The sequence below is a fragment of the Symsagittifera roscoffensis genome, chromosome 5, assembly GCF_963678635.1.
Source record: "Symsagittifera roscoffensis chromosome 5, txSymRosc1.1, whole genome shotgun sequence".
NCBI classification, from domain to species: Eukaryota; Metazoa; Xenacoelomorpha; order Acoela; family Convolutidae; genus Symsagittifera; species Symsagittifera roscoffensis.
Window position 1 is genome coordinate 8,843,556 of NC_087066.1, and position 24,325 is coordinate 8,867,880.

The 24,325-nt window shown below is 36.0% G+C and overlaps 1 protein-coding gene across 1 annotated transcript in view; it reads left to right on the forward strand.

Annotated features, from left to right (window-relative positions):
- Positions 1-24,325, forward strand: part of LOC134845548 (RNA cytidine acetyltransferase-like) — a 142,215-nt gene that overhangs the window by 113,637 nt on the left and 4,253 nt on the right. The window contains exons 2-9 of the mRNA XM_063862484.1: positions 8,809-8,926; positions 8,999-9,274; positions 13,395-13,579; positions 15,746-16,295; positions 16,604-16,881; positions 18,703-18,852; positions 23,157-23,320; positions 24,090-24,296. Of these exons, the coding sequence (XP_063718554.1) occupies positions 8,819-8,926; positions 8,999-9,274; positions 13,395-13,579; positions 15,746-16,295; positions 16,604-16,881; positions 18,703-18,852; positions 23,157-23,320; positions 24,090-24,296 (1,918 nt within the window). The 5' untranslated portion in view covers positions 8,809-8,818. The remainder of the gene's footprint in view (positions 1-8,808; positions 8,927-8,998; positions 9,275-13,394; positions 13,580-15,745; positions 16,296-16,603; positions 16,882-18,702; positions 18,853-23,156; positions 23,321-24,089; positions 24,297-24,325) is intronic.

Below are 24,325 nucleotides of genomic sequence, written 5' to 3' on the forward strand. Positions count from 1 at the left end.
AACTACACGAACGCCGTTAAAAACAGGGTCGGTACCTTATGTATAGTTACTTTTTATTAGACAGTGGACCTTTGATCCATTTCAGATGGATCAACATAACAACTCTCCCTAACTCAACATAACAATATATAACACATTCAAGAAAATTAAATTTGATACTCACATACCGACACGACCTCTAGAATCGAAAAACTAATTTATAAAGCAACTCTGGAATTGATTGGGTAATTAAATTTTAACTCGAGAAGTTTGAAATTAATTAGTTGTGGCTCAAGAAATAAGTTTTGGCTCTGAACCATTGGGAGACTTCGGTTGTCCACCTTTTCACCGAAGGTTCACTCTGGTCCACTTGAATTTCACTCTCCTTTCTCTCGCGATTATTTTCTGTCTTCTGCCACGAATAAGACAGCTCTACTCCCGTTCGAATTATGTATCGGAAATTGCGAATAGCAATTTCCCGCTGCTTTTTTTGACTACTTTCTAGCGATTGTAGTTCGAATCTTCTGATCTTATTTTTTTGATATTTTCAGTTGTCGCGAGAAACTTGAGCATGACATGCTCAATTCGAATTTTTGAAAAATTTCATTGCATCCCAAAATCAAGACTAAGCGTTTTCTCAAGGTCAAACGTCGAAATATGACCGACTGGCACAAGTAAATGAAATTTCAAGGTGTTAACAGGCTATTTACAAAAAGCATTTATCCTACTTGTAGGGCAGGTTTGTGTTTTCCTGTCTATCAGGAGCCTCGCGGATAGCTTTTGACCTGCGCCGGGTCTGCGAAGGTCTGTTCTTGCTGCTCCGTCTCTTGAAAATAATCTCGGGCAGATGCTTCTGGTGCTCCCAATTCAGGCGCTACTACTTCGAGTTTGTGTTGTTGGTGGAGCTCGCCAGAAGTTATGGAAAATAAAATGTTTCAATCAATTTCGAACGGTTTCTGTGAAATATCTTTTCAAATTTGAGCTCAGGACAACAATACATTTCGACTAAGGTGTAAAAATTTCGCCCGAATTGCTTAGCTAAAAAGTCGAAATTTGTCTGAAAAAAAACCCTCCCCGAGCACAATTATTCCGTTAACTTTGTTACGAAAGTCAAAAAAATTATCTTGTACCCTCAGAGGACTTCTCTCGAGTATACTTAACAGAATTTTTTCCCTATCACTTGTTTGTTGTTGAATGCTCGGCCCGATAAAGCTGTGTTTTGACCCGAGTATTTTCTTTTTTCCTCTGCGTCAGGGTCTTTCAGGCTATGCGTAAGAGCTGGCACCAACACTATGAATCATTCTCCTAATAGAAACATCAAATATTAATAAAATATGAGCAAAATTCTATAAAAGAGCTTTTTTCTTTTTTTTCGAAAGTTTCAAATTGATAAAAAAAAACAACAAAAAACACTTTAATTGCACATCGAAATTAATTTCAATACACAAGTGTATGTCAAATGTTTTCTGTTTTTTTCCTATCAGTTCATAAAAATATTATAACATCATTAGATACACATAGTTACAATAACAATAAACGAAACAAACTCGATTACAATTATCGATGATTACTTTTCACCTGAGAGCTTCAAGATGGCTGATAAATAAATGTTATTATATAAACTTGAAGCTTTTCCATGAAACTTTACCATGAGTTGCCACAGAGGGGTCTTCTTTAAATAATAATAAATAATAATTTTTGAATTTTATCTTTGCTTTTCTGTATGTTACTATGTCTTTAAAATTGACTTTATCATCTGTTAGTTTGTTCCAGATTATGACGGACTTTTTGAAGAAGCAATTTTCTATGTATTGCCCATTGTATCTGTCGCCGAAATAAAATTTTTTGTTTCTTCTATTAATATCTATTTGGTGGTTATCATACTCAATGATATAATAAGCTGGCAATAATTGGTGTTGTATTTTCCAAAAGTGACATAATATTTTATGGTCCAGAAACATTGTTACTGGTAATATATTGTGTTTTAGCTTCAAGTCTGAAGATGAGTCGTATTTTGCACGATCGCAGCAAGTTTTTACTGCCCAGCTTAACTGTTTTTCCAGAGATATCATTAGATTAGCGGATATTCCACTTAAAAGAATTGCTGGGTAATGCAAATGACTAATTACCAGTGCATGTATTATCAAGAGTCTTGTTTTCACTGGCAATGGCTTTTTGATTGATTGAACTGTTTTTATTCCGCATGCCATTTTCCTGAGAATATTTTTGATTTCATCTTGGAATGTGAGAAACTGATCTAAAACTACTCCTAGGTATTTAACATTGGTTTTTTCCTCAATTATTTTATCATCTAGAGTTATAGTATACTTTTCATCCTTTTTCCTTGAAAGTTTTTTGCTAAAAACGATGAGTTCTGTTTTTTTTTGCATTCAATTGAAGTGAGTGTTCTAAAAAATAATTTGACAATAGACTGCAATTGGCTTTGAGTGCTTTAATAGCTTTTTGTGGATCGTTATTTTCACAGAATAGTAATGTATCATCCGCATATTGAACTATTTTACATGTTTTGTCAATTTGTTTGTTGGGATCGTTAATGTGGAGATTGAATATTAGAGGGCCAAGGACAGTGCCCTGTGGGACACCATGCTCAAGTGTAATCCAATCGGATTAGGTGTTGTTAACAATTGTTTTCTGACTTCGGTTGGTGATAAAGGAATTGATCATTTCTATAGCTTCTTCGGAAAAATTTAACTCTTTTTGTTTTTGTTTAGGTAAGTATGATCAATAGAATCAAATGCTTTAGAGAGATCGAGTAAGGAACATGCTACAGTTTTGTTGATGTCTATTGCTTTTCTGAATGCTTCAGTGCAATAAAGAATAGCGTCGATTGTTGAATATGATGTTCTGAACCCAAATTGGGTATTACTTAGTAATTTTTGGGAAATCAGATATTCGTTGATTTGTTTATATAACAATTTTTCAAAAACTTTTGAAAAAGCCCCAGTTATAGAGATAGGCTTATAATTTTCTGGTAGTTCTGGATCTTCTTTTTTGTATATTGGTGTGACTATTGCTTTTTTTAGCTTGCAAGGATATGTCTTGTTTTTCAAACTCATTGTATAGAAATGTCAGATGTGTGTATATTTCATTGCAGCCATACTTCAGTGCCCAGGCTGGAATTTTGGATGGACCTGGTGCCTTTTGACAATTCAAATTATGTATTTCTTTTTACATTCAGCTGATGTGATGAATCGGAATGAAAATTTATTATTATTTCGAATTTTGGATGTAGAAGTCGGTGGATTTTGCCTGATTTTTGATTTTTTCTCATAAAAGCATCCAAGAGTTGAGAACTTGTAATTTAGCAGGTTCGGCATCTGTAAAATATTGGTTATGAAATCGCCGAAGGAGTTTCTAAGTAATGGAATGAGGTTGGAAGATTTTTTTGATTTTCTTGTATCGTTTATTATACTCCATTTTTCGCGTTCGCTTTATTTTTCGAGTTAAACAGTTGGGAAATAAATTTATCATCTTCGTAGTTTACCTTTGGTTTGTCGTTGCGAATGAAAATAGTCTTCTGTGGGGCACATTCTTTAATGGTGTCAGCAATATTAGATGTGAAGATGTCGAGCATTATTTCGGGATTATTAATGCTATAGAAACTTCTTCAATTTATAGCTGATAGTTTTTGTTTGAATTTGTAATTGGAGTTGTTGTTGTTGTTGTTGTTGTTGTTGTTGGGGATTCACAGCACTGCTGTTGGGAGTCTTGGTCCCGGCGTCTTCTCTAAAACAATGTCCACTTGTTTCTGCACGTGATACAATCACAGAATAATTGCCACGTGCACGTTGTCATTTCTGAAAATCTCTCGTTTACAAATTTCCACATCGTGTTTAAAATTCTCGTCTTGAGGCCGATTCGTTTATCAAAATGAATATATGGTTCTAATCGATTTACAATCCTACTGGTTCTGAAAACAAATTCGTTTCTCGCTTTTTCCGTTCTCACTTTTCGCATCTCAAAAATTTCTATATTTCTAGCCCGTGTGGTTCGCCTGTTTAACACTATTTCATTTCGTTCATTAGAATCAAGACTGGCAAGAAGTAAGATGTTATTTAGCTGGATGAACATGGGCAGGGGTAAAATGTTTAGCAAGCGTAGTTCGTTGATGTACACTCCCGTTTTATTTCCAGTGATCCACCGGATTGCTTTCTTTTGAAATCGCTCCAACTGCAATTGATCCCCCCTCGATATATGTGTACATGAGAGTCCGTATAATAACACTGGGAGTATTAGTGACTTATACAGGCCTAACTTTACAAACGTATTTATCTTTGCTGATAGGTTTCTTCTCAGGAGGTACAGTACTTGGTTTGCCTTCTTTAATCTTGTTTCAATGTGTACCTTCCAACTTAAATCGCCCGACACAAAAATTCCCAGATCTTTCACAACCATCGATGTTCCAAGCACTACACCAAAAAGCATAGAGTTGGCGTCTCCGCCCCTAAAACTTACTTTTGCACATTTATCTAGTGCTAATTCCATTTTGTTTTCAGTTACCCACTGCTGAATTTTGTCCAGATCTTCTTGAATTTCAATTGATGTTTTTTTGATGGAAAGTAGTTTAAGATCATCCGCAAAAATATATGGTTCAGAGAATTTGAGTACTTCAGGTAGGTCGTTAATAAAAATGCAAAAGAGCAGTGGTCCTAAAAGTGATCCTTGGGGAACACCACTAGTGACTTCTAAAACTTTTGAGCTGATATTGTCTACTCGTACAAACTGTTTCCTGTTTTTCAAATAGTCATAGAGTACCTCTAACATGCAGCCTCCTATTCCTATAAGTGCAACTTTCTTGAGTAGATCAAAATGCGGAACTTTATCAAAGGCTTTTGCAAAGTCAGTGTAGACTGCTACAATTTCTGCGTTTGAGTCATTGTCAAGCGCTTCATATATTTCTTTCAGGAAGGAGAGCATGTTTGTCAAAACTGATCTACCTTTAGTAAAACCGTGTTGATGTTTCGTCAAATACCAGGCAAAGTAAGGGTACAGGTCTTTGTATATACATTTTTCAAGGACTTTGCTGTCAATATTTAATAGCGATACTGGTCGATAGTTGTTCACCAATTTTCGGTCACCTTTTTTGTGAACAGGAGTAACTGCAGCTGTTTTCCATGAATCAGGTATTTTTCGTAGGCGTTTTACGTTTCTCAAAATTTTGTTCATCGGTTTGCATATATTGCGGTTCGTTTTCTGAAAAAAGCTAGGTGGCAACCCATTTGGGCCGCGTGACTTTGTTACGTCCAGAGTTGATAAAATCTCACTTACTGTCTTTTTCGATATATCAAAATTCGTTAACAAGGGATTTCCAAATTGAATATCTCTAATACTAAAACTTTCTTTAGGATTAAAAACTGAATGAAAGAAGTCGTTTAGCATGTTGACTTGTTCGTTTGGATTTGTGCTTTCAACTTCATCTTTTATGAGTAACTTAGGAAGACTTGTATGTTTATTCAAGTTCTTTAGGTGTTTAAAAATTACATTAGTGTTCCGTGTTCTAAACAATTCCTCTTGGTAGTTTTTCCTGTCCACTTCCGATGATTCAGTTACTAAATTTTCAAACAGTTTAACTTGTTGTCTTCTGTAGTTGGTCGGTTTGAGTATACATGATTGCCGTTTTGTTTGTAACTTTTTGATCAAATTTGAAGTGCTACTTGTTATCCAAGGTGGAAGTGATTGCCTATGTCTTGTTCTGAGAGGCACAAAACTCTTAATGATTTCATCCAAATATTGGGTGTACTCCTCATGCATTTTGTTAATGTTTGTGTGGCATACTGGTTCAAATGGGTTCTCGTTTATAAAATTGTTTATTCCTTCAAAATCGGCATTTCCAAAACTTCTAAAATTTTCCAAGTATGGTTTCGGCTCTGATACCGTGCATTCAATAGACAACATTATGGCATTGTGATCTGAGCAGTCATAAATCTTGGAAACGTTAAAATCTTGTTCGGCACTTGTATAGCAATTCCGATAGAAGGCTACGTCTAGTATGTTCTTCACACATGTTGGGAAATCTATCGCCTGCCTAAAGAGTCCATTTTCAAAAATTTGCAGTATTTGGTTTTCTTCCTCGTCAGTACTGGTGAGGGTGTTCCAGTTTGTTTCTGGGAAATTTAAATCCCCACATAAGAGAAACGGTTTGTTTTTAGGAATGGCTTTGATCAGTTGTTCAAATTCATGCACTTTGTATCTGTAATTACTGTTTTTTGGCGGATTGTAGAATGAGCCAATTATCATTTCAGTTTGATGAAGTTTTATACTACATAGCACACATGAATCAGGAATGTCATGTTTGGTGGATAAGTCCTCGGTAATTAGACTATTCTTGACAGCTATTAGGCTGCCTCCGTGACAGTTTTTACCACTCACAATAGCTCTATCAGATCTATAGATGTTATATTCACTTAGAAAAAGCTCTGATGATTGAATATTCTCGTTAAGCCAAGTTTCGCTTAAGCATATGACATTAAAATTTCCAACTGCAATTGCATTTGCTAGCTTAGTTCTTCTCTCTATGTTGATTAGGCTTCTAGTATTTAGTTGCAGAATGTTGAGGAATCCTAGTCAATGCTGGGGTTCCTGAACTTCAGTGTCAATAGTTACTTTCACACCATCATTGAACAATTCTAGATTCCTTATTTTCAGCTTTTCGCGAGGAACGCCTTCATCTAGTAGTTGTCTTCGTTTCTTAAGGATTTCGTTCTCTTTAATTGCACTCTCTTTGGTCAATGCTGGTAGCAGGTAGACCTCTTTTTCGACCAATTGTTCTCGCTTTTCTCGGCTTTTTGCTAGTACTAGTCGTGCTTCATGTTCGCTAGGTACAGTTACCAGCAGTGTTCTTGGCTTCATTCGATTACGATCAAATTTTCCCAGTCGTTTTAGTTCTATTATTTTCGGCTTCACTCCAATTATGTCTAGTATTTCGTTTACTTCGTCATTTGTTGGGACAAGGTTTTCTCCTTTTGTTTTCTCAGGGTCCTCTTTGACCCCTTGTATCCTAAAACTTTGATTTATGTTGTGATCAGAGTTAGATCTGGCAGCATGTTGAGTGGTTTGAGCTTGATTTATCCGGGTGGTGGTTTCAGCAGCTACAACGGCACTATAAGTTTTTTCCACTTTATCGCATGTCGTTTTCATTGCATTTCCAATTTTTTGATCTACTAAATCGGTAAGTCTTCTTTCCATGCTTTTAAGGCTTTCAGTTACATCAATGTTTGAGAGCTTCTCGTCTATGTTGGCCAGGGTTTTGCATCTTATAAAGTTGTCTCGTTCATTATTTTGCACACAAGTATTACAAAGCAACATGACATTCGGCCCTAGTTCTTTTATTCCATTTATGGCCACTAGAGACAACCCAACACAAGTTGGTTCCAAATGCATTTGAGCGTTGCATGCGACACAAGTGTATGTTTTCTCGTTGCTGGCAAAGCCTCTTTTACATGTTTTGCAGTTTTTGCCCATTTTTGCTTATACTATGGATAGAAAAACAGTTAAGCCTGGTGGTTCCCGAAAAGGGGAGGCCTGTGGCTCACTCAGGGGAAAAGAAGAAATAGACAAACCTGGTGGTTCCCGAAAAGGGGAGGCCTGCGGTTCACTATTTCTACTTACGTTAATAGGGGCACTGACAGTTCTTGAAACGACACTCGTAATATACCAGATGTCCTTCTGTATTGCAGATGTTCGAATGTTTATCGTATAAGATTTTATTCTTGAGAATACTTTTAATGCCCTTCAGACCTTCTTCACTGAGGTGCACTTCGTCAGTTTTCAAATGATATGAGCTGTGGATTTTTTCACTCACTCCTCTAAACTTCCAAGTTCCTTTTATCTTTCTTAGGAATTCGTTTATTTTTGCAGATCGAGCTCGGTTCTCACTACGATGAGGGATTCCGATGACGAAAACTTTTTTGGCTCGTTCACACAGCTCCTCGGCTAGCTTCGACAGTTCTTCAGCAATGTCGCCTGCAGGTATACTGGAGGGGTCTTTTCCGTTGAAGGCGTCGTTTCCGCCGATGAGCAGAGCGATGATGTTGAATTTGTCTTTCTCGGGTAAGAAGTTTTGGACCGCACCAATTCGGGCCCCAGGTAGGGACAAGATATTGAAATTTGGAAAATCAAGATGGCGTGCTTGAGAATCCGCAATCAGGAGATTTTTTGAAGATGATGTCTTGAGCAAGTGATATCTTCTGTCGGACAATTTCATCGCGGGGCAACCATTGCTACCCCGGTAAACATTTCAACTATCTGAAACTATTATCACGGAGTAATTGGATTTGTCATATATTTTGCGTTTGATTGGTCTTACATTGTTGTTCAGCTTAAGTTCTGTAATGAATGCTGTTGCTTGGTGGTCGGTCTTAATTGGTGGTGTGAATACTATTGAATTATTTGTTAGATCTTTTATGCCTAGGTCGGTGATAATATAGTCAATTAGTGCTATTGAGTGAGTAGGTGTTAATTTGTTAGTGACGTCCAGATTATATGGTATTAGGATTGTATCTAAAGACTGTTTGTCGTCTTCGTTGAGATAGTTGAAATTGTAATCTCCTAGTAAAATTAGCTTGATAAAATTGTTCGTTTTTGAAGAAGCCTTTCTGCTGGTATAACAGTTAAAAATCCAATTTTTCAGCTTTTCTTGGACTTTAAATTAAACATAAATTGTTCAAGTTACTCCTTTATGTGCCATATTTTTGCACTTAGTCCATTTTTAATTGACGTGTTTTGTTGAAAGTTATATGTGTCATTATTGTTATCGCAATTCGTGCGAAACTCTGCTTCGCCTCTGTGTGAAACGTTTTCGTAAGTTTCAGGTTGAAATATGGTAAGGAAGAAAATAGATAATAGAATAAGAGTAGCGATCGAAAACAATGTCCTTTTTGGGCACAGGTCCTTATTTGTTATAGTCGGAGAAAAAGCTAAAGACCAGGTAAATGTTTGAAAAAATAGCAATTTGAATAATTGAGTTGAAAATTACTGCAATTAGTTATCATTGTTGAAGGTCGTTATTTTACACCACATGCTGTCAAAAGCGACAATCAAAGCTCGACCATCGGTACTGTGGTGCTACAAGAAAGATCTGGCTTTCACAAACAACAGGAAGAAAAAATTGAAAAAGCAAATGCAAAAACGAATGTCTTTGGGGGCATCTGCTGCCAATGACGTGAGCGAAGAAGATACATTTGCGTTTTTCCTGGCTAGCACAAACATTCGATATTGCTTTTACAATGAAACACAGAAAATTCTGGGAAACACATTTGGAATGTGCGTCCTGCAGGTAAAATATTTCCCGAAAATTCCTATTCTACTCTGATAGATATGTCCCTATCCGATTCTGGAACATCCTATCTTTTTAACGGTTTCGTTGGTGGTTTGCGATTTGGACGATTCTCATCTTTTTGTCGCAGTTGTGCTGTTTGAAGACTTTTCTCCTTCTTGTCTTCAACGAAACCCTTTCCTACAGAGTATTATAGATCTTTATTCAGTTCGGGGTTAGTATCGCTTGCTTTTTTCACCACTCTTTATATGTCATTTTTTGCTGCGTCTCTCAGCTCCAAGAGCTATTAAGGGTTTGTCTCGTGTAAGTTTTTTTATACCTTAACTCGTTCTTTGTCTCTGAATGAGATGTGCTGCTTAAACAGTGGTTTTATGTCCCGACTGACCCTTTTTTAACGAATTTGACAGTTTCTCGTGATTGTTCAATCCTCATTTTGAGCTGTTAGGTGGTTTTTACAGAGCGTTCCAGATGTGCATGAAGTAAACAGTCAGGGTTATTACCCTTGCGATAAGCAAGGGTATTTCAATCGGGTACTGGACTTTTTTCCCGTAAACAACTTTGTCCACAGGACTAATGTGGACTCGGTACCTTGGTTCATAATGAATTCAAATATCTCAAGTGTCCCCTGCACACTTAGCTTGGAGGTAACGAATACGCCTGGGACGCCAAAGGTGTCGAGATCGAATCTGACTAGGACTTGTTTTTTTTAACGGTAAATATTTCGGTTCAAAAAATAGGACTATTATTTGTCTGGTTATGTTTCGTCGGCTTAGTTGCCAGATCTAGAATAGTTTTTTTTGCTGTAAACAATTGTCACTGTAATTGGTTTAAGCGTTTTAGCATTTTCAAAATCCGGAGGAATCGAAATTTGTGTTTAATGCTGGTTGTAATTTTACCAACTGGATTTGTCATTTTTTCTTTTTATCGGGTTAATAAGTTTCGGCTTAATTAATATCGACCTAGTGGCCACTTATTCAGTCGTTTGGGGATCGAAAAAAGTTTGTGTGCGTGCGTGTGCTCTGATCTGATTAGGGACATAAATTTTTTTTGAATTAGTTTAGATTTTTTTTTGGCATGAAAGGTTTCTGATCAGAGATTTTCAGCTTTATTACCACATGGAAATTATAATTTCAAATTCAATCAACCAACCAGCGCATCTGGCGTAGAAGTGACACAACTGCTTGAGACCGCTTTTTTTTAACGAGTTTTTGAATTTTTTTAAATTTTTTTTTCAAATTTGTATCGCAAGTGATGCGAAGCTCAGCTTCGCCTCTGTGTTTATGAGCTTAACTCTCATTATTGTCAATTCTTTCTTGTCGAGCTTCCTAAATGTGCTTCAAATGGTGATTTTTGTAGTTTTTTCTATTTGGGATTCCTGATTATTGCGCCAACATATTGATTGATCTTGCGTTTTCTGCGGTCTCAATGTATCAGTTGAATGCGCAGCTATAGGAATAGCGTTGATTCATTGATTATGTTTTCAATAGTTTTGGCTTTAAATTGGTCTAGCTTTTAGGTATAACCCTGTCCTCTGAATTGTTTGTCCTAATCATTTTTTTGAGTTTTGAAAAACTCCCAGTTCGAAAACAAATAATACGTTAATCGATTTTAAGCTCCTTTTCTGACACCCTTCCAATACACCCTCCTTTTTTGATGTCACAATTTTTTAAAACTATCTAGCACATCACACAATTTTGGTACTAGGTCGATTTTATTTACTTGTTTTTTTTTTCACCGTGATGATAAAAGGCACATTGAAACAATCACGTGTACATTTATTAGTTTTGTTATTTTTCACCGTTCAAAGCTTATCCGCCCTTGACTTAGTCTTGCACTTCGATATTCTCCTCCCTTTTTAAAGGGTGGGTTAAAATTGGTACTTAATTTTGCAACTTACAAATTGATTTTTTGATTCTTTTTGACTATCAAGTAGATCTCCAGATTGTTTCAAACTCTATTTCGCCACGTTCATGTTTTTTCAACGTATTATTTTTGCATGTTCAACGAAAGGATTTTTTCATGTTTAAGCTATATCGTATTTTGCAATGGTTAAGAAGTTTTTCCGATTTTTCAGTTTGAATTCATTGTTTGTTTCACTTTTTAAAATTGGATGTTGTCAGGGTTCTCCCAGGGGTTGCAAATATGGCCCCCAAATATGACTGCTCAAATCCTTGAGGTTTTCGAAATATGACGTGTTTTATGATTTTTGAAATTGCCAAGCTTGTAGTTGGGTACTGTGAGGGTACTCTCAGGAGTTCCAAAAAGGAAATCTTGCGTCCAAATGCGACTGCTCAAATACTCATAGTTTCCAAGACGTTACTTTTTTCTAAATGGTCAAAGCACTTAGATATAAAAATGTCACAAAATTTGACGTTCTCATTTTTGTAGTGAGGGTCTGGTGGGTACTTCTAAGAGTTGCGAATTTTACCTCCAAATATGACTTCTCAAATCTTTGCAGTTTTCGTGATGACGTTTTTTGTGATTTTTTCAAAAAAATTTCGGAAAACTTATTTTTTTTTTCAATTTAAAATTCCCATTCCTGTAGCTGGGGGTTGTCAGCGTACGAATCTTCACCCAAATATGGCTGCTCATATCTTTGTAGTTTTCCAGATAAGACACTTCAGAAAACTTGTTTTATTATTATTTTTTAAATTTGAAATTCCTAACTCTGTAGTTGGGGGCTGGCAGACTACTCTCAGGGGTTGAGAATTTTGCATCCAAAAGTGACTGCACAAATCTTGGTAGTTATCGAAATATGACCTCTTTCATGGTTTTTCAAAAGAAAATAGAAAACTTAGTATGTAGTTGGCTACTGTAGTACTCTCAGCAGTTGCAAATTGTGCGTCTAAATGCGACTGCTCAATTGCATTATGTTTTCGAGATGTGACGTTTCTTAATTTTTGTAACTGCTCAAAGAACTTTGATTTAAAAAAAATTGATTTTTCAAAATTTGAATAAAAAAAAATTGAACAAAAAACCTTAAAAAATTTGAAATCATGAATTCTGTAATTGGGTACTGTTAGAGTACACTCAAAGGATGCAGATCTTATTTCCACTATATGCGGCTTTATAGTAGTTGAAAATTCGAAGCACTGGAGGTGCGTTACACGCTAGTTAACTTTATTTTTCATTTTTTTTTCACTGCTCGAAAAGTAGCACTTCAAACCACGATTTTTCTCTTGGGGCAGTCATCTGAATTGTTGAGATGTCTATGCGCCCCTTAAAGTCCAGTGCCAGAATGCTTCTTGTTCGACTTTCCGTGTCCATCTGATCTTAAATCTGTTTTCAGTGCTCCTAGAATCATAATTGGTTAAATAACTGTGCAGGTGGATTGAGTTGTTTGCCGATATAAAATTTGGTGCGTTAAACCTGCATCACTGTTACCCAATTGAGAATAATTTAGACTTACCGTGTGCAGCTTAATGTGGATAATCCGATTATCTATACGCACTATGGCTTTCATCGACTTCATCTCATTCGATTTTTTCACGCCACGACTTCTGTTTTGAGGACTCATGCAATTTTTTTTGCAGATTGCAGATTTTTTTTGTGATGTGACGGTTTTTCCAACACCCTTCCGAAAATCCTCTGCCACATCTTTTCCAAGGCTCATGATTACTACATTTAGTCATGTTCTTGAATCTAGAGTTTGTTATTCGTTTTTTTTCTTCAACCGTCTGTTATGATTCTGGTACCTGTTTGCCATGCGGGATCTTCCTTTATTTTTACTGTTGTTTTTATCGTTGATGTTGCTCATCCATTGCTACTCGAGTTCGTCTTTTAGTAAGCTAGCGTAATTTGTTTACTCAGATTAATTTTAATAGTTTTTTTTCGATACTTCAGAGCTTCATAAGGGTATCCTGGATTATAAGGGTACCCTGGAAAGTTACATTACGCATTGTAGATATTAATAGATCTCTTACTAATTGATCTCCACTTTCCCTTACTCTGATCTAGCTGTTTGTGCAGCCGACACAGAGTGAAATGTTTTCAGTGTTTTGTTAGATTCGTGCGCTCGGTTGAACAATTTGTACCGCTCGTACGTTACGCTTTAAGTTTTTTCAAACTCGTCTATAGTCCTTTGTATCGTTTCCTTGATTGACCAATCACTATTATTTAGGACTTTGAAGCACTGACTCCGAATCTGCTGGCGCGTACAGTGGAAACGGTGGAGGGAGGGGGACTGGTGGTGCTGGTGTTGCAGGAGGTCACTGCCCTAAACCAGCTGTGCACACTGAACATGGATGTGCATGCCAGATACAGGACAGAGGCTCACTCGCAGATCGTGTGCAGATTCAACGAGCGGTAAAATATTTTTTATAGTTAAATGAATGATTTTTCAACTTTAAGCGTCAATGTTCAAAATCTGCAACTCTATTGTTTTCGGTAATTAAGTTTTTCAAGAATTTTTATGGTGCAATTTGTTTTGCGAATTTCTGGGTCAAAATCTTAAAATAATTGGGTCATTTTTGCTTGTTTTAGTCAATTTACGCTAAATTTAATGAGTCATTTGATGAGCCAGCTATATCAAAATCAGTCTCTTGTGCAGCCCAACAAAATTTTGGAAGTTTATAACCTCCAGAAATCTGTACAAATCACCAGCGGATTTTGGGGAGACATAGGGTCTGTACAGTGATTACATAGTCTTTACTGTGAGAGCTCGGAAAATCAATTTGGTCGACCTAAAAAATTGTCGATTAAAGTTTCGAAAATGTCGATAAAGTTTCAACCAGAATCATAACAAAATGTCGATAAAGTTTCTTCGCTTGAAAACAAATCTTAAACGTTTTGCGGAAATTGTTGGAGGTTATATCCTTCTAAAACTTTGTTGAGCTGTATAAGCGATTCACTTTGTTTGCTCACCATTGGAGTGTTTTGATTTAGCGTAAATTTTAATTGACTGAAAGAAGCTAAAATGACTCATTTGTGGGGTGAAATTTTGGCCCAGAAATTTGTAAAATATATTAAATCATAATATTTTAGGTTAGAAATCTAAGTATTTTAAGTTCTCATCATTCTTTGTCTTTTCTCAACCCATTTTGAGAAAAACGCTTTTTTATATTTCAAGTTTTTTTTTTTTCATTTTATTCCGGATTTTTTAAAACAGCACTGTTTAATATGATGTTTACCCTTGCGATAAGCAAGGGTATTGCAATCGGGTGCGAGACTTTTTCCCGTAAAAACTTCAGGCACATGACCTTCTCTTTTCATATGGACTAATTTCCCGGAAAGCCTCTGTTAGCAACATATTTAACGCTACAAATTAAATTTTTCTGCATGTTAGTTAGCATTTCAAATATCTGTCGTATACGAATTTATCTTTTTATTTTGATTTTAATTTTACCTACTCGATTTGTTAAAATTTCATTTTTTGTTCTTTTTTTCGGCTTGTTAGGTTTCAGCGTATATCATATTAGCTAAGTGGCCTCATATCGCGTTATATCGTTCGACGAGCGATTGTTTTGTGTATGTATGTGCTTTGAGGGCGAGTGGGACTTGATAACTTTCATTTTCTTGTTTTCCGACTTATTTGGATTCGGCCTAGATTTCATCGGCATAGTGGCCTCATTTTGCGACGTTCGACGAGCGAAAAACTTGTTTTTGTGTGTGTGTGTGTGTGATTTTAGGGCGAGGGTACATGATACGTTTTTTGATTTCTTTTCGGCATAAAGGGTTTCTGCTAAGGTATTTTCGGCTTTCTACCGCTTGATTAATTTTCTTTTGATGCTAGTTTTATCTTCTATTGTCTAGGCAGATTTTTGTTTCAAAACTAGGCTAATTCATTCCGATAGATTTAGTTTTTTCGGCATTTTCGATTTTTTTTGACATAGCCGCTTCCTTCTTTTGTATCGCAAGTGGTTCGAAGCTCAGCATCGCCGCTGTGTTTTAATTTTAGATTGAAGTAATTTTTCAAAATTTGAAGAAGTTGGTTTCTTTGATCCGGCTAAGAGTTGATGAGGCTCAAAATGATTTTTTTTTGCGGTTTGGTTTTTGATTGCTTTCCAAGTTCAGTTCATTTCATTTAATAAACGGAAGAAAAACTCTACTATCGAACAGCAAAAGTGTAAACGTTACGAAAAACGTGATCGACTTATAGTTAGAAACCGGACTTAATTTTCAAATTTCCCAGCAGAATTGAAAGATTATTTTTTGATCCAGTCTACAAATATTTAATCACAAAAGTGTTTATCAAAAATTGTTGTAGAAATTCACAAAGCTTTAAGACCATCAGTTTTTTGTTCTATACTCGAAAGTTGAGATTTATAAAAAAAAAACGGTCAGTCTTTTTTTTCTGTTTAGTTGCGTTCATTGACTCTTTTCTAACTGTCTCGTGGCTCGTTTACCTCCGCCAGAAAAATACCCATTTTTTTTGCTTAACTTGATGCGTTTGTACCCTTTTTGTTGCTGCTGCTTTTGTTGCTTTTGTTTTCATGTTTTTTATTTTGTTTGTAAATCAGGTTTATTTTATAGGTTTATTCTATCTTTATCCTCGTGTGAAAGCTGTCTGGTCATAGACGATACTCTGAATGTCCTCCCGGCATCCAACAGATCTATCCTCAACATCGAGAAGGTAGAAGAAGCACCGCCATCAGAATCAGTGGCACAACTTGATGAAGTCAAAACCCAATTAGCCGAAACACAGCCAATCGGAAGTCTCGTTAATGTGTGTAAAACACTGGACCAAGCAGAATCGCTGTTGAAGATGGTTGATGTAATCAGTGACAAAACATTACGTCATACTGTGTCTTTGACAGCCGCAAGAGGGCGTGGTAAATCAGCGGCTCTGGGATTGGCCATTGCGGCTGCTGTGGATTTTGGCTACTCGAATATATTTGTGACGTCACCCAGTCCAGAGAATGTGCGGACTCTGTTTGAGTTCATCTACAAGGGGTTCGATGTGTTGAAGTATGAGGAACACACAGACTATAGTTTAGTGCAGAGTACAAATCCAAACTTCAACAAGGCCATAATTCGCATCAATATCTTCAAGGAGCACAGGCAGACCATACAATATATAAAAGTAAGTTATTCATGGAATGTATGAAAGGTTTTAATTGACACGTGATGGCAACAAAATTTTTTTTTCCTGTTATAGTCATTTTGATTTCGGAATTAATAAAAAGCGAATTAGTGATTTTAATCGCAATTTTCGATGAAAATTACGAAACGGGGTATTCTTTAGGTTTTCGAACTTTTTGGCATAATTTTTTGCTTTTGGCAAATTGTTTTTTCGATTTGCACTGATCACCTTCTCACTAACTTCTAGTCCGAGTAATTTGCTATTTGAAGTAGGTTTGTAAAACTTGTGATTGTTTTTTTTTTGTTCAGCCCACAGATGCTTCGCAATTGGGACAGGCAGAACTAGTAGTGGTGGACGAAGCAGCTTCCATCCCTCTGCCAGTGGTTCGATCCCTCCTCGGACCCTACCTTGTTTTCCTCTCCTCAACTATCAGTGGCTATGAGGGCACAGGCAGAAGTCTCTCCCTCAAACTCATTGCACAGTTGAGACAGCAACACTCCACTGTGACTAAGAGTGGGGCGTCTGGCAGTGCGCCAGATGACATCTCGAGAAGTCTCACGGAGCTCACTCTAAAAGAGTCCATCAGGTTCGTTACCTGAAGAAATGTTCCGAAAAAAAACCCTGTAGGATTCAGTTATCATTTGAATTCTATTCGCTAAGCGCTGCATGTAAAATGCTCGATTCTGATTGGCTAAAACTTCAAGCTCAGTACCAAACATTACCCAAACTGTTTTGATCGGGATGATGCTAACTTGATTCAACTTGTTAGGTGTTCAAAGATAAATTAGTTTTTGAGTGCCATGAACGTAGTGAATACACTTATATAGGTCTTGGTGATTTTTTTGAAGTTTTTCTTTGGAAAATTTTATAAAATTTGTTCTCATTCTGATTTTTTGTGCTTTGACTTTTGATAAGTAATAAGTTAAAACAATTGATGCTTTCTTATTTCAGTTGAAACTCAAAAAGCTATTTGTTTTATACTGCAGTATAATAACTTAAATCCAATTTCAGAAATTTTCCAACTCGATATACTTCGCAAGATTTTCGAAATTGCATAATTTATACGCAATTTGGTTTAATACATTCTAATTTTCTGCATACAAAGTTATGCGGTTGCCTTTAGTTAATTACATTCAAAAGTAATACATACAAAATTTGAGTTTCGTACATTTTAAAGCTGCTGAATTTTTGCCGTTTTCGCGCTCGTGGTTGAGAAGATACAAATTTACAGCTGTGTAAAAGGAAGACAAACTTCACTATCGAACAACAAAAGTGGAAAGGTGACGAGAAACGTGACTGACTTCTAGTTTTGAAAGTAGATTTTAATATTCAGTTTTCCAAGTGGAATTAAAAATTAACCTCCTGATCCAGTTCCTGATTCAAATTGGGTAAATTGATCTTAAAATTCAAAGAGCTTTAAGGCATATATTTTTTTTCGTTGAAATTTGAAAGCTAAAAGTTTTTTTTTAATTTTTAAGTCAATTTTGTTTGTAGTGTTTCCTGGTGTTGCTCTTTTTCTAACTGTCTTTTCTAACTGTCAGTTGGCTATTTATTTCTTTAGCCTGTGTTTTTTTTGAGTTTGAGGTAAAATGTGCTCAATAAGATGTCATAACTTTTTTTTTGCTGACAGCATAGGATGCGAAGGGCTTACTTTTCAGCGCATTAAAAAATGCATTAAAGTAGGCCCTGAAATGCGGCCATCCTCTGAAGTTAGGTTTTTTTTACTAAGTGATCATTTTTTGCTTTTGTTCTGACAATTGAAAATTGGGATGAATTTTGTATTCGGCTGTTATAGTTTTTTTCCGCGCAAAATTTGGTACCACAGATAATGATCAAAATGAGTCTTGATATATTAAATTAAAGCTTTTCCAGTCGTGATTCGAACGAATGTAAAAATTTTCAAAAACTGTCCCAGTGTCGAGCAAAACTGATTTGCAGTACTAATTTTAAGTCTAAATTCGAGCAAACAAAGCGAGCGAACAGATTACAATAGGAAGAAAATTTTATTTATGCCCAAATTAAGCCGTGAAATCTTGGGTTTCTTCAAAGTTAGTTTTTGAGCGCCATTTTGGGAACTAACAAATTTTTGAATGTTTTAATTTTTTTTAATTTATTTTTCGACAAAAACTTGTCCAATTTGCCTATTATAATTTGGCTGTCGAATATACCTTAATTCTAGATTTTTGTTGAGTTCCCTTTAATTTTTTTGTTCTAATTTGTCAACAGCTTCTATTTGCGGGTAGGGTAATCAATAAAATTGCATTGAAAGATAACCTCAAATATCCAAGACCTTGTTGATATCCTGTTCTGTATGAAGTTGGTGGACAAAAATACCGGTTTTCTAGTGTTTTGTTTCTGATCTGATCGTTTATTTGTGGACGAGATATAATGACTGACCCTGTTGCAGATACCAGAGTGGGGACTGTGTGGAGTCATGGCTGAATGGTCTGTTGTGTCTGGAGAGTGACAGTGTGTTGAGGGTGAGTGCCGGATGTCCCCTGCCAGAGAAGTGCTCCCTCTACTACGTCAACAGGGACACCCTCTTCTCATACCACAGGTACGCTACATATGGGGACGGACGTCTCATTTATTCTTAAGGTTGCAAGCGTTACCAAATCGGAATATGGACTTTTTTCGGGTTAACAACTTGTTTAACAGAATCACTTGGTACCTTGGCTCACAATAAGTTTCTTTGCGTCTTCGGTACACTTAGTCTGCAGGTAGCGAAAACGCGTGGGACGGCAAAGGTTCTGGGTTCGAATCTGACCTGGACCTGCTTTTTTTTTGCAGACGTGAAATAATCCGTTTCAAAAAAATTGTCGGATGATTATTTGTCTGCTTATGTTTTGTCGGCTTAATTGCCACATATTAGATTTTTTTGCCGTATGCAGTTTTCATTGTAGTTGTTTTCTATGTTTTCAGTTACTCCTGCAATTTGTAATTCTACTAACCTTGACTTCGTATATTTTCCTATTTTGTTTTTTTTTTCGCTTAGAAAAATTTCGAGTAACTGTTTTCATTGTAGTTGTTTTCTATGTTTTCAGTTACTCCTGCAATTTGTAATTCTACTAACCTTGACTTCGTATATTTTCCTTTTTTGTTTTTTTTTCGCTTAGAAAAATTTCGACCTAAATGATTTCGGCTTATGTTTTATTAGCTTATTAAGCTAATTTTGGGTCGCTCGAGGGAGCCATCATTTGTATGCTTTTCTCCGGATCGCACAAAACGTTTAAAAATTCAGAATAGAATTTATAGTTCAAATTTTTGCATGACAACAATTTTATTTTCGCTTGATAATTGTTTTTGAATGTTCATTAAACGCCATCGAATGTGTTTCTGGGTGTATTTTTTGCAAATATAACATCATTCAGACAACATTTTGAAGTTTTTTATTTGTGGTTTTTTCGAAAATTTTCCAGTTTTTTTGGACTTAGTGGCTCTCCTTTTCTTTCCTGTCTGTTAGCTTGCAAAGCAGTTTTTGTAGTATCGCTTGTGATGCGAAGCTCCTCTTCGCCTCTATGTCAAACTTTAATACACGCACATGATTTTCGGTGATTTTTGAATTTATGTGTAATAACAATCGAGAATAAACTCGTTCCCGAGCATTTGTAGTTACAACGAGGACTTTAAGTCTCAGCTTCCATAGAAAATATAGATGCCAGGCGATTAAAAAAATTATTTTTCTGGCCTTGTCGATCGGCCCATTTTTGTCTAAGTGGAGTCTATCGATTTGTTACTGCTGGTGATCGTTTCGGCATTTCACACGTCAGTTGGATATACATGAAATTTAATTAGGAATGTAATTAAAAAAGAAATGTAACTACTTATTCCTTTTATACGAAACTTCCATCTTTTCGCTTTTGGATACACCATTTTATAGCGCAATTTGGATGGCGTATAGCTTTTTTCTATAATAGAAAGAAATTGAAGCCCAGGAAAATCGGTTTTTAAATGATTTTCTTCGTCTTACTATATTTTGTGGAGCGTTCGTCATCTTGCTGTTTTTCTGTTGCTCTAAATTTACGAGCAATTCAGATCAGAGTAGTTGTTGAAGATAGGGCTAATATATATTTTTTAAAAAAACGAGACAGCTCGTATCAGGGCGATGCCCTGAATGTTATTACTGCCTGTTTTGAGGTCTATGGAGCATTTATAACATGAAAAAAATAAGAGTAATAAATTAAAGCGATATTTAAAGAGTAATGCACGTAATGAAGACTTATATAGGTCTTGTTGATTTTTGTTTTTAGGAAAAAGCCTTAGAATGTGTATCAAAGTCTCTAATAACTACAGATGTGAGTTCGTACATATTGATGCATTTATAAATGCACTTCGGTATTCGTGCACGTTTTGAGTTCAATTGAAATTCATCTTCTGAAAGTGGCGTAAATAGCACTCCGAATACAAACCTGGAAATGGCGTGAAAAAACGTGAACGCTTTCTAGTTTTCAAAGTGGAATTTGATTTTAAGATTTCCTGCGGAATAAGAATTTTACCCGTTGGTCCAGTTTTCTCAAACTGGGTTAGTATTATCATAAAAGCGACAGTCATTAATTGTTCTAAAAAATCAAAGTTTAAAGGGCATCTATCCTTTCTTTGAAATTCGACGAGATTTTTTCAACAACGTTTTTTTTTCTGCTTACTACTGTTGATTACTGTTTTCCAATCTTCGATTGGCTATATTTTTAAATTTGAGATTTTTGTGAAAGTCATCCCCACACGCCATATGATAGGTTTCGCTCCTAGTAACAAATCAATTATGGCAAGCAAGCTTCCTTCAACCAATTTGGAATGAAATCTAAGACGGATTAAATCTCGGCTTATGCGTTACTAGCGCGAAGTATATCGTGGGTTAATTCTTACAAATTGGCCGAAATGGCAATCTTGAAATCCCCATAGTTTTACGAAAAATGATCACAGGTGAAATATCGTTTTAAATCCAAGCTCAGGACAACAATAACTTTTGAATTTTATTTAAAAAAAAAATTTCGTAAAAATTGGCTAGTTAAAAAATCGGAAGTTTTTCTGGAGAAAAAAAGCACCCCGAGCACAAATTTTCTGTTAATTTCGTAGCGAAAGTCGGAACAATAAAAAAGTGCCGGGAAAAGGGTTTTTTTATTTAGTTCAGTATATTAGTTCTTTGCGAAGCTTGAATTGGATCTTGTTTCTTCGCAGGGCTTAGACTGTGCAAGACACAACCAAAACTATGTAGGCGGTAATATCCGTGGTTTACCGTTATTATTTATTCTTTGTTGTTATGGCCACTAAGTGGCGATGAACTTTGTCGTCGGGTGTGTTTTGGTTTTTGAATCGATGAACGCTTTTTGCGACTTTTCGGGAAAAGTCATAAAATTAGTTCACGCTCAAACTTGATGTTTCGCTATTTGATTTTCTTTCTGGTTCAGTTCATTTCCTTTGGTAAAAGGAAGGCAAGCTCGACTATAAAACAGCGAAAGTGTAAAGGAAAACCGTGATCGACTTCTGGTTTCGAAACTGGAATTTAATTATCAGATTTCCCAGCTAAATAAAAATTTTACTTATTTATTCAGTTTTCTCAAATTGGGATAATTTTATAAAAAACTTGTCAAACATAAATTGAACTAGAAATTAAGAGATTTTAGTTCATAAATTTTTTACTTTGAAATTTGAACGTTTTTTTTTCATTTGTTTCCTTGTGATCCTTGACTATTTTATATTTTTCTGTTGGTCAGATTATCTATGCAAAAGCAGGTACCACAAATAGTTATAGAACGGTTAAGTGCTATATCATAGTAAAGCTCTTTTAGCCCTGAATCGATTGACATTTATAAATTGAAAATTTTTTTGCTAGTACCGAGAAAAACCAGTTAATTTTTTTTGCTTTTTAGTCTAATAGAGCTGTTTTGGCTAATTTTTAGGCAATTATAGGTGTTATAATATGAAATTATTTTAGTATTAGCTGTGAAAAGTTAGCTTGAGAGGCTTCTTTTAGCGTTTACCTGGCAATGAGTTTTTTTCGTTTTACCGAGAGTCGATGAACGCGATGCAGACTCCTATATGGGTCTTGGTGATTTTTTTTGCGTTCATTGACTATTTTCCAATTAGCTGATGGCTGTGTTTCAATTTTTGAAGTCATATGAAGTTTGTTATGGTTAATTTACTTAAGATCTTATCTTAAGTTTTTCCTCTAATCGCCCGACTCACAAAATAACTGCAAAATTTTTTGATGTTTTTATGCATGTGGTCGGAAATTTCTGTGCTACTTGCGCAGCAACCAGATATTCGTGATTTTTTCAAGTTTCATGGCCTTCAAGTGGCATCGTACATTTTACGCTGATAATTCGTAGGGCGACACTTCGTAACAAACGACAATTCGTAACAAAGCATTGGCAAGAGAAGAATCGTGCGCATAGATTAGTGTTTACCGCTTAAATTACTACTACGAATTGTCGCCTGTTACGAATTGTCGCCCTACTGATTATCAGCGTTAAATTTACGATGCCACTTGAAGGCCATGAAGCCATAACTGATAAAATAAACTAAGCAGTTGATTGTGAACAAAAAACGAGGATAGCTGGTTCACGCTGACAGTTGCCTCGATTTAGTTTTGAGTTATTTCAAGCTCAATAGTTTTCAGCTACATTTTTATTAGGAAGTTGTTTCCGTAAAAATCTTATTCAGCACCTTTCCGTAAAATTGTGAGAGAATCTATTTTTATTGGAAGTTTTGATATTGCTATACCGTTAATGCAGCACAAGTGATCTGAAGCTCCGCTGCACTGCTTTTGATTTTGCTCTTCGTTTTGCTTGTTGCATTGCTCTTGAATGATGTAATGGGTTTGTTTTCTTATGCTCACTTTCAACCGATAATTTTTTATCGCAGTGCTTCGGAGGAGTTTCTGCGACGTCTGATGTCGATCTACGTGGCTGCCCACTACAAAAACAGTCCCAACGACCTTCAGATGTTATCAGATGCACCTGCGCACCACTTATTTGTCCTACTGCCTCCAGTGGACCCAAAAATCAACAAACTGCCAGAAATTCTGGGTTAGGTTATGGTGAATCAGTTTTAAACTGTCAATGAACGAAGCAAAAACACTAATTAAGAGTAATAAACGTATTGAGTACTCTTATATAGGTCTTGATGTTTTTTGTTTTTTTTTCAGGCAAATTTGTTCACGCTCAACTTTGAACTGTTGTGCGATTTGAATTTAACTATTTCTTACATTTAATTCTAATTATTTTTAATATTAAGGCAAATTGCACTCTTTAAGGAAATGGAGCGAAAAAACTGAATGAATGTTTTCAACTTTAAAAAATTGATTTGGCTTTTTACAAGTTATCTAGTGAGCCTAATTTCTTTAGTTGGGTACTTTTTGTTTGAAACGTTTTTTTTTTATAAATTTAACCCAAACAATTTTTATAGATCAAAGAGCTCTGTGATATTTTTGTCTTCAAACTCAAGAAATAAATATTTTTCTAACAAAATCTCTTGGCTGTGGGAAGTTTGGTTTGGCAAGTATAAAATGAATCATTTCTGAAATCGCATTTTGATAGGCAGGGTTTTGTATAAACTATGCAAGAAAAGGTACTAAACAACGTGCAAAAACTACGCAAAACAGCATGACGATTATTTTGCCGAATTTTAATGAGCTGATATATGCAAAATTAACTCAACTGACCCTGTTCAGAGTTTTGTGCATAGAGAACAAGAAAGCAGAATGATCCTTCTCCAAAAATGATCATTCATAACTTGACTTCAATTAATAACGCCAACTTTCCAGGCAGTTCTTATAATTTTTTTTTTTGGTTTCAGTGGTGGTGCAGGTGGCACTGGAGGGGGAGATCAGAGAGAGCAGTGTGGAGGATCAGTTCTCCAGGGGCAGGAGGGCGGCAGGGGACCTCATTCCCTGGACTGTCTCCCAGCAGTTCCAGGACGCCTCCTTCGCATCACTCGCAGGCGCCAGGATAGTCAGAATAGCCACACACCCGGACTACCAGCGCATGGGATTCGGACTCAAAGGTCAGTTGATATCGGGCGCAATGTGTGTG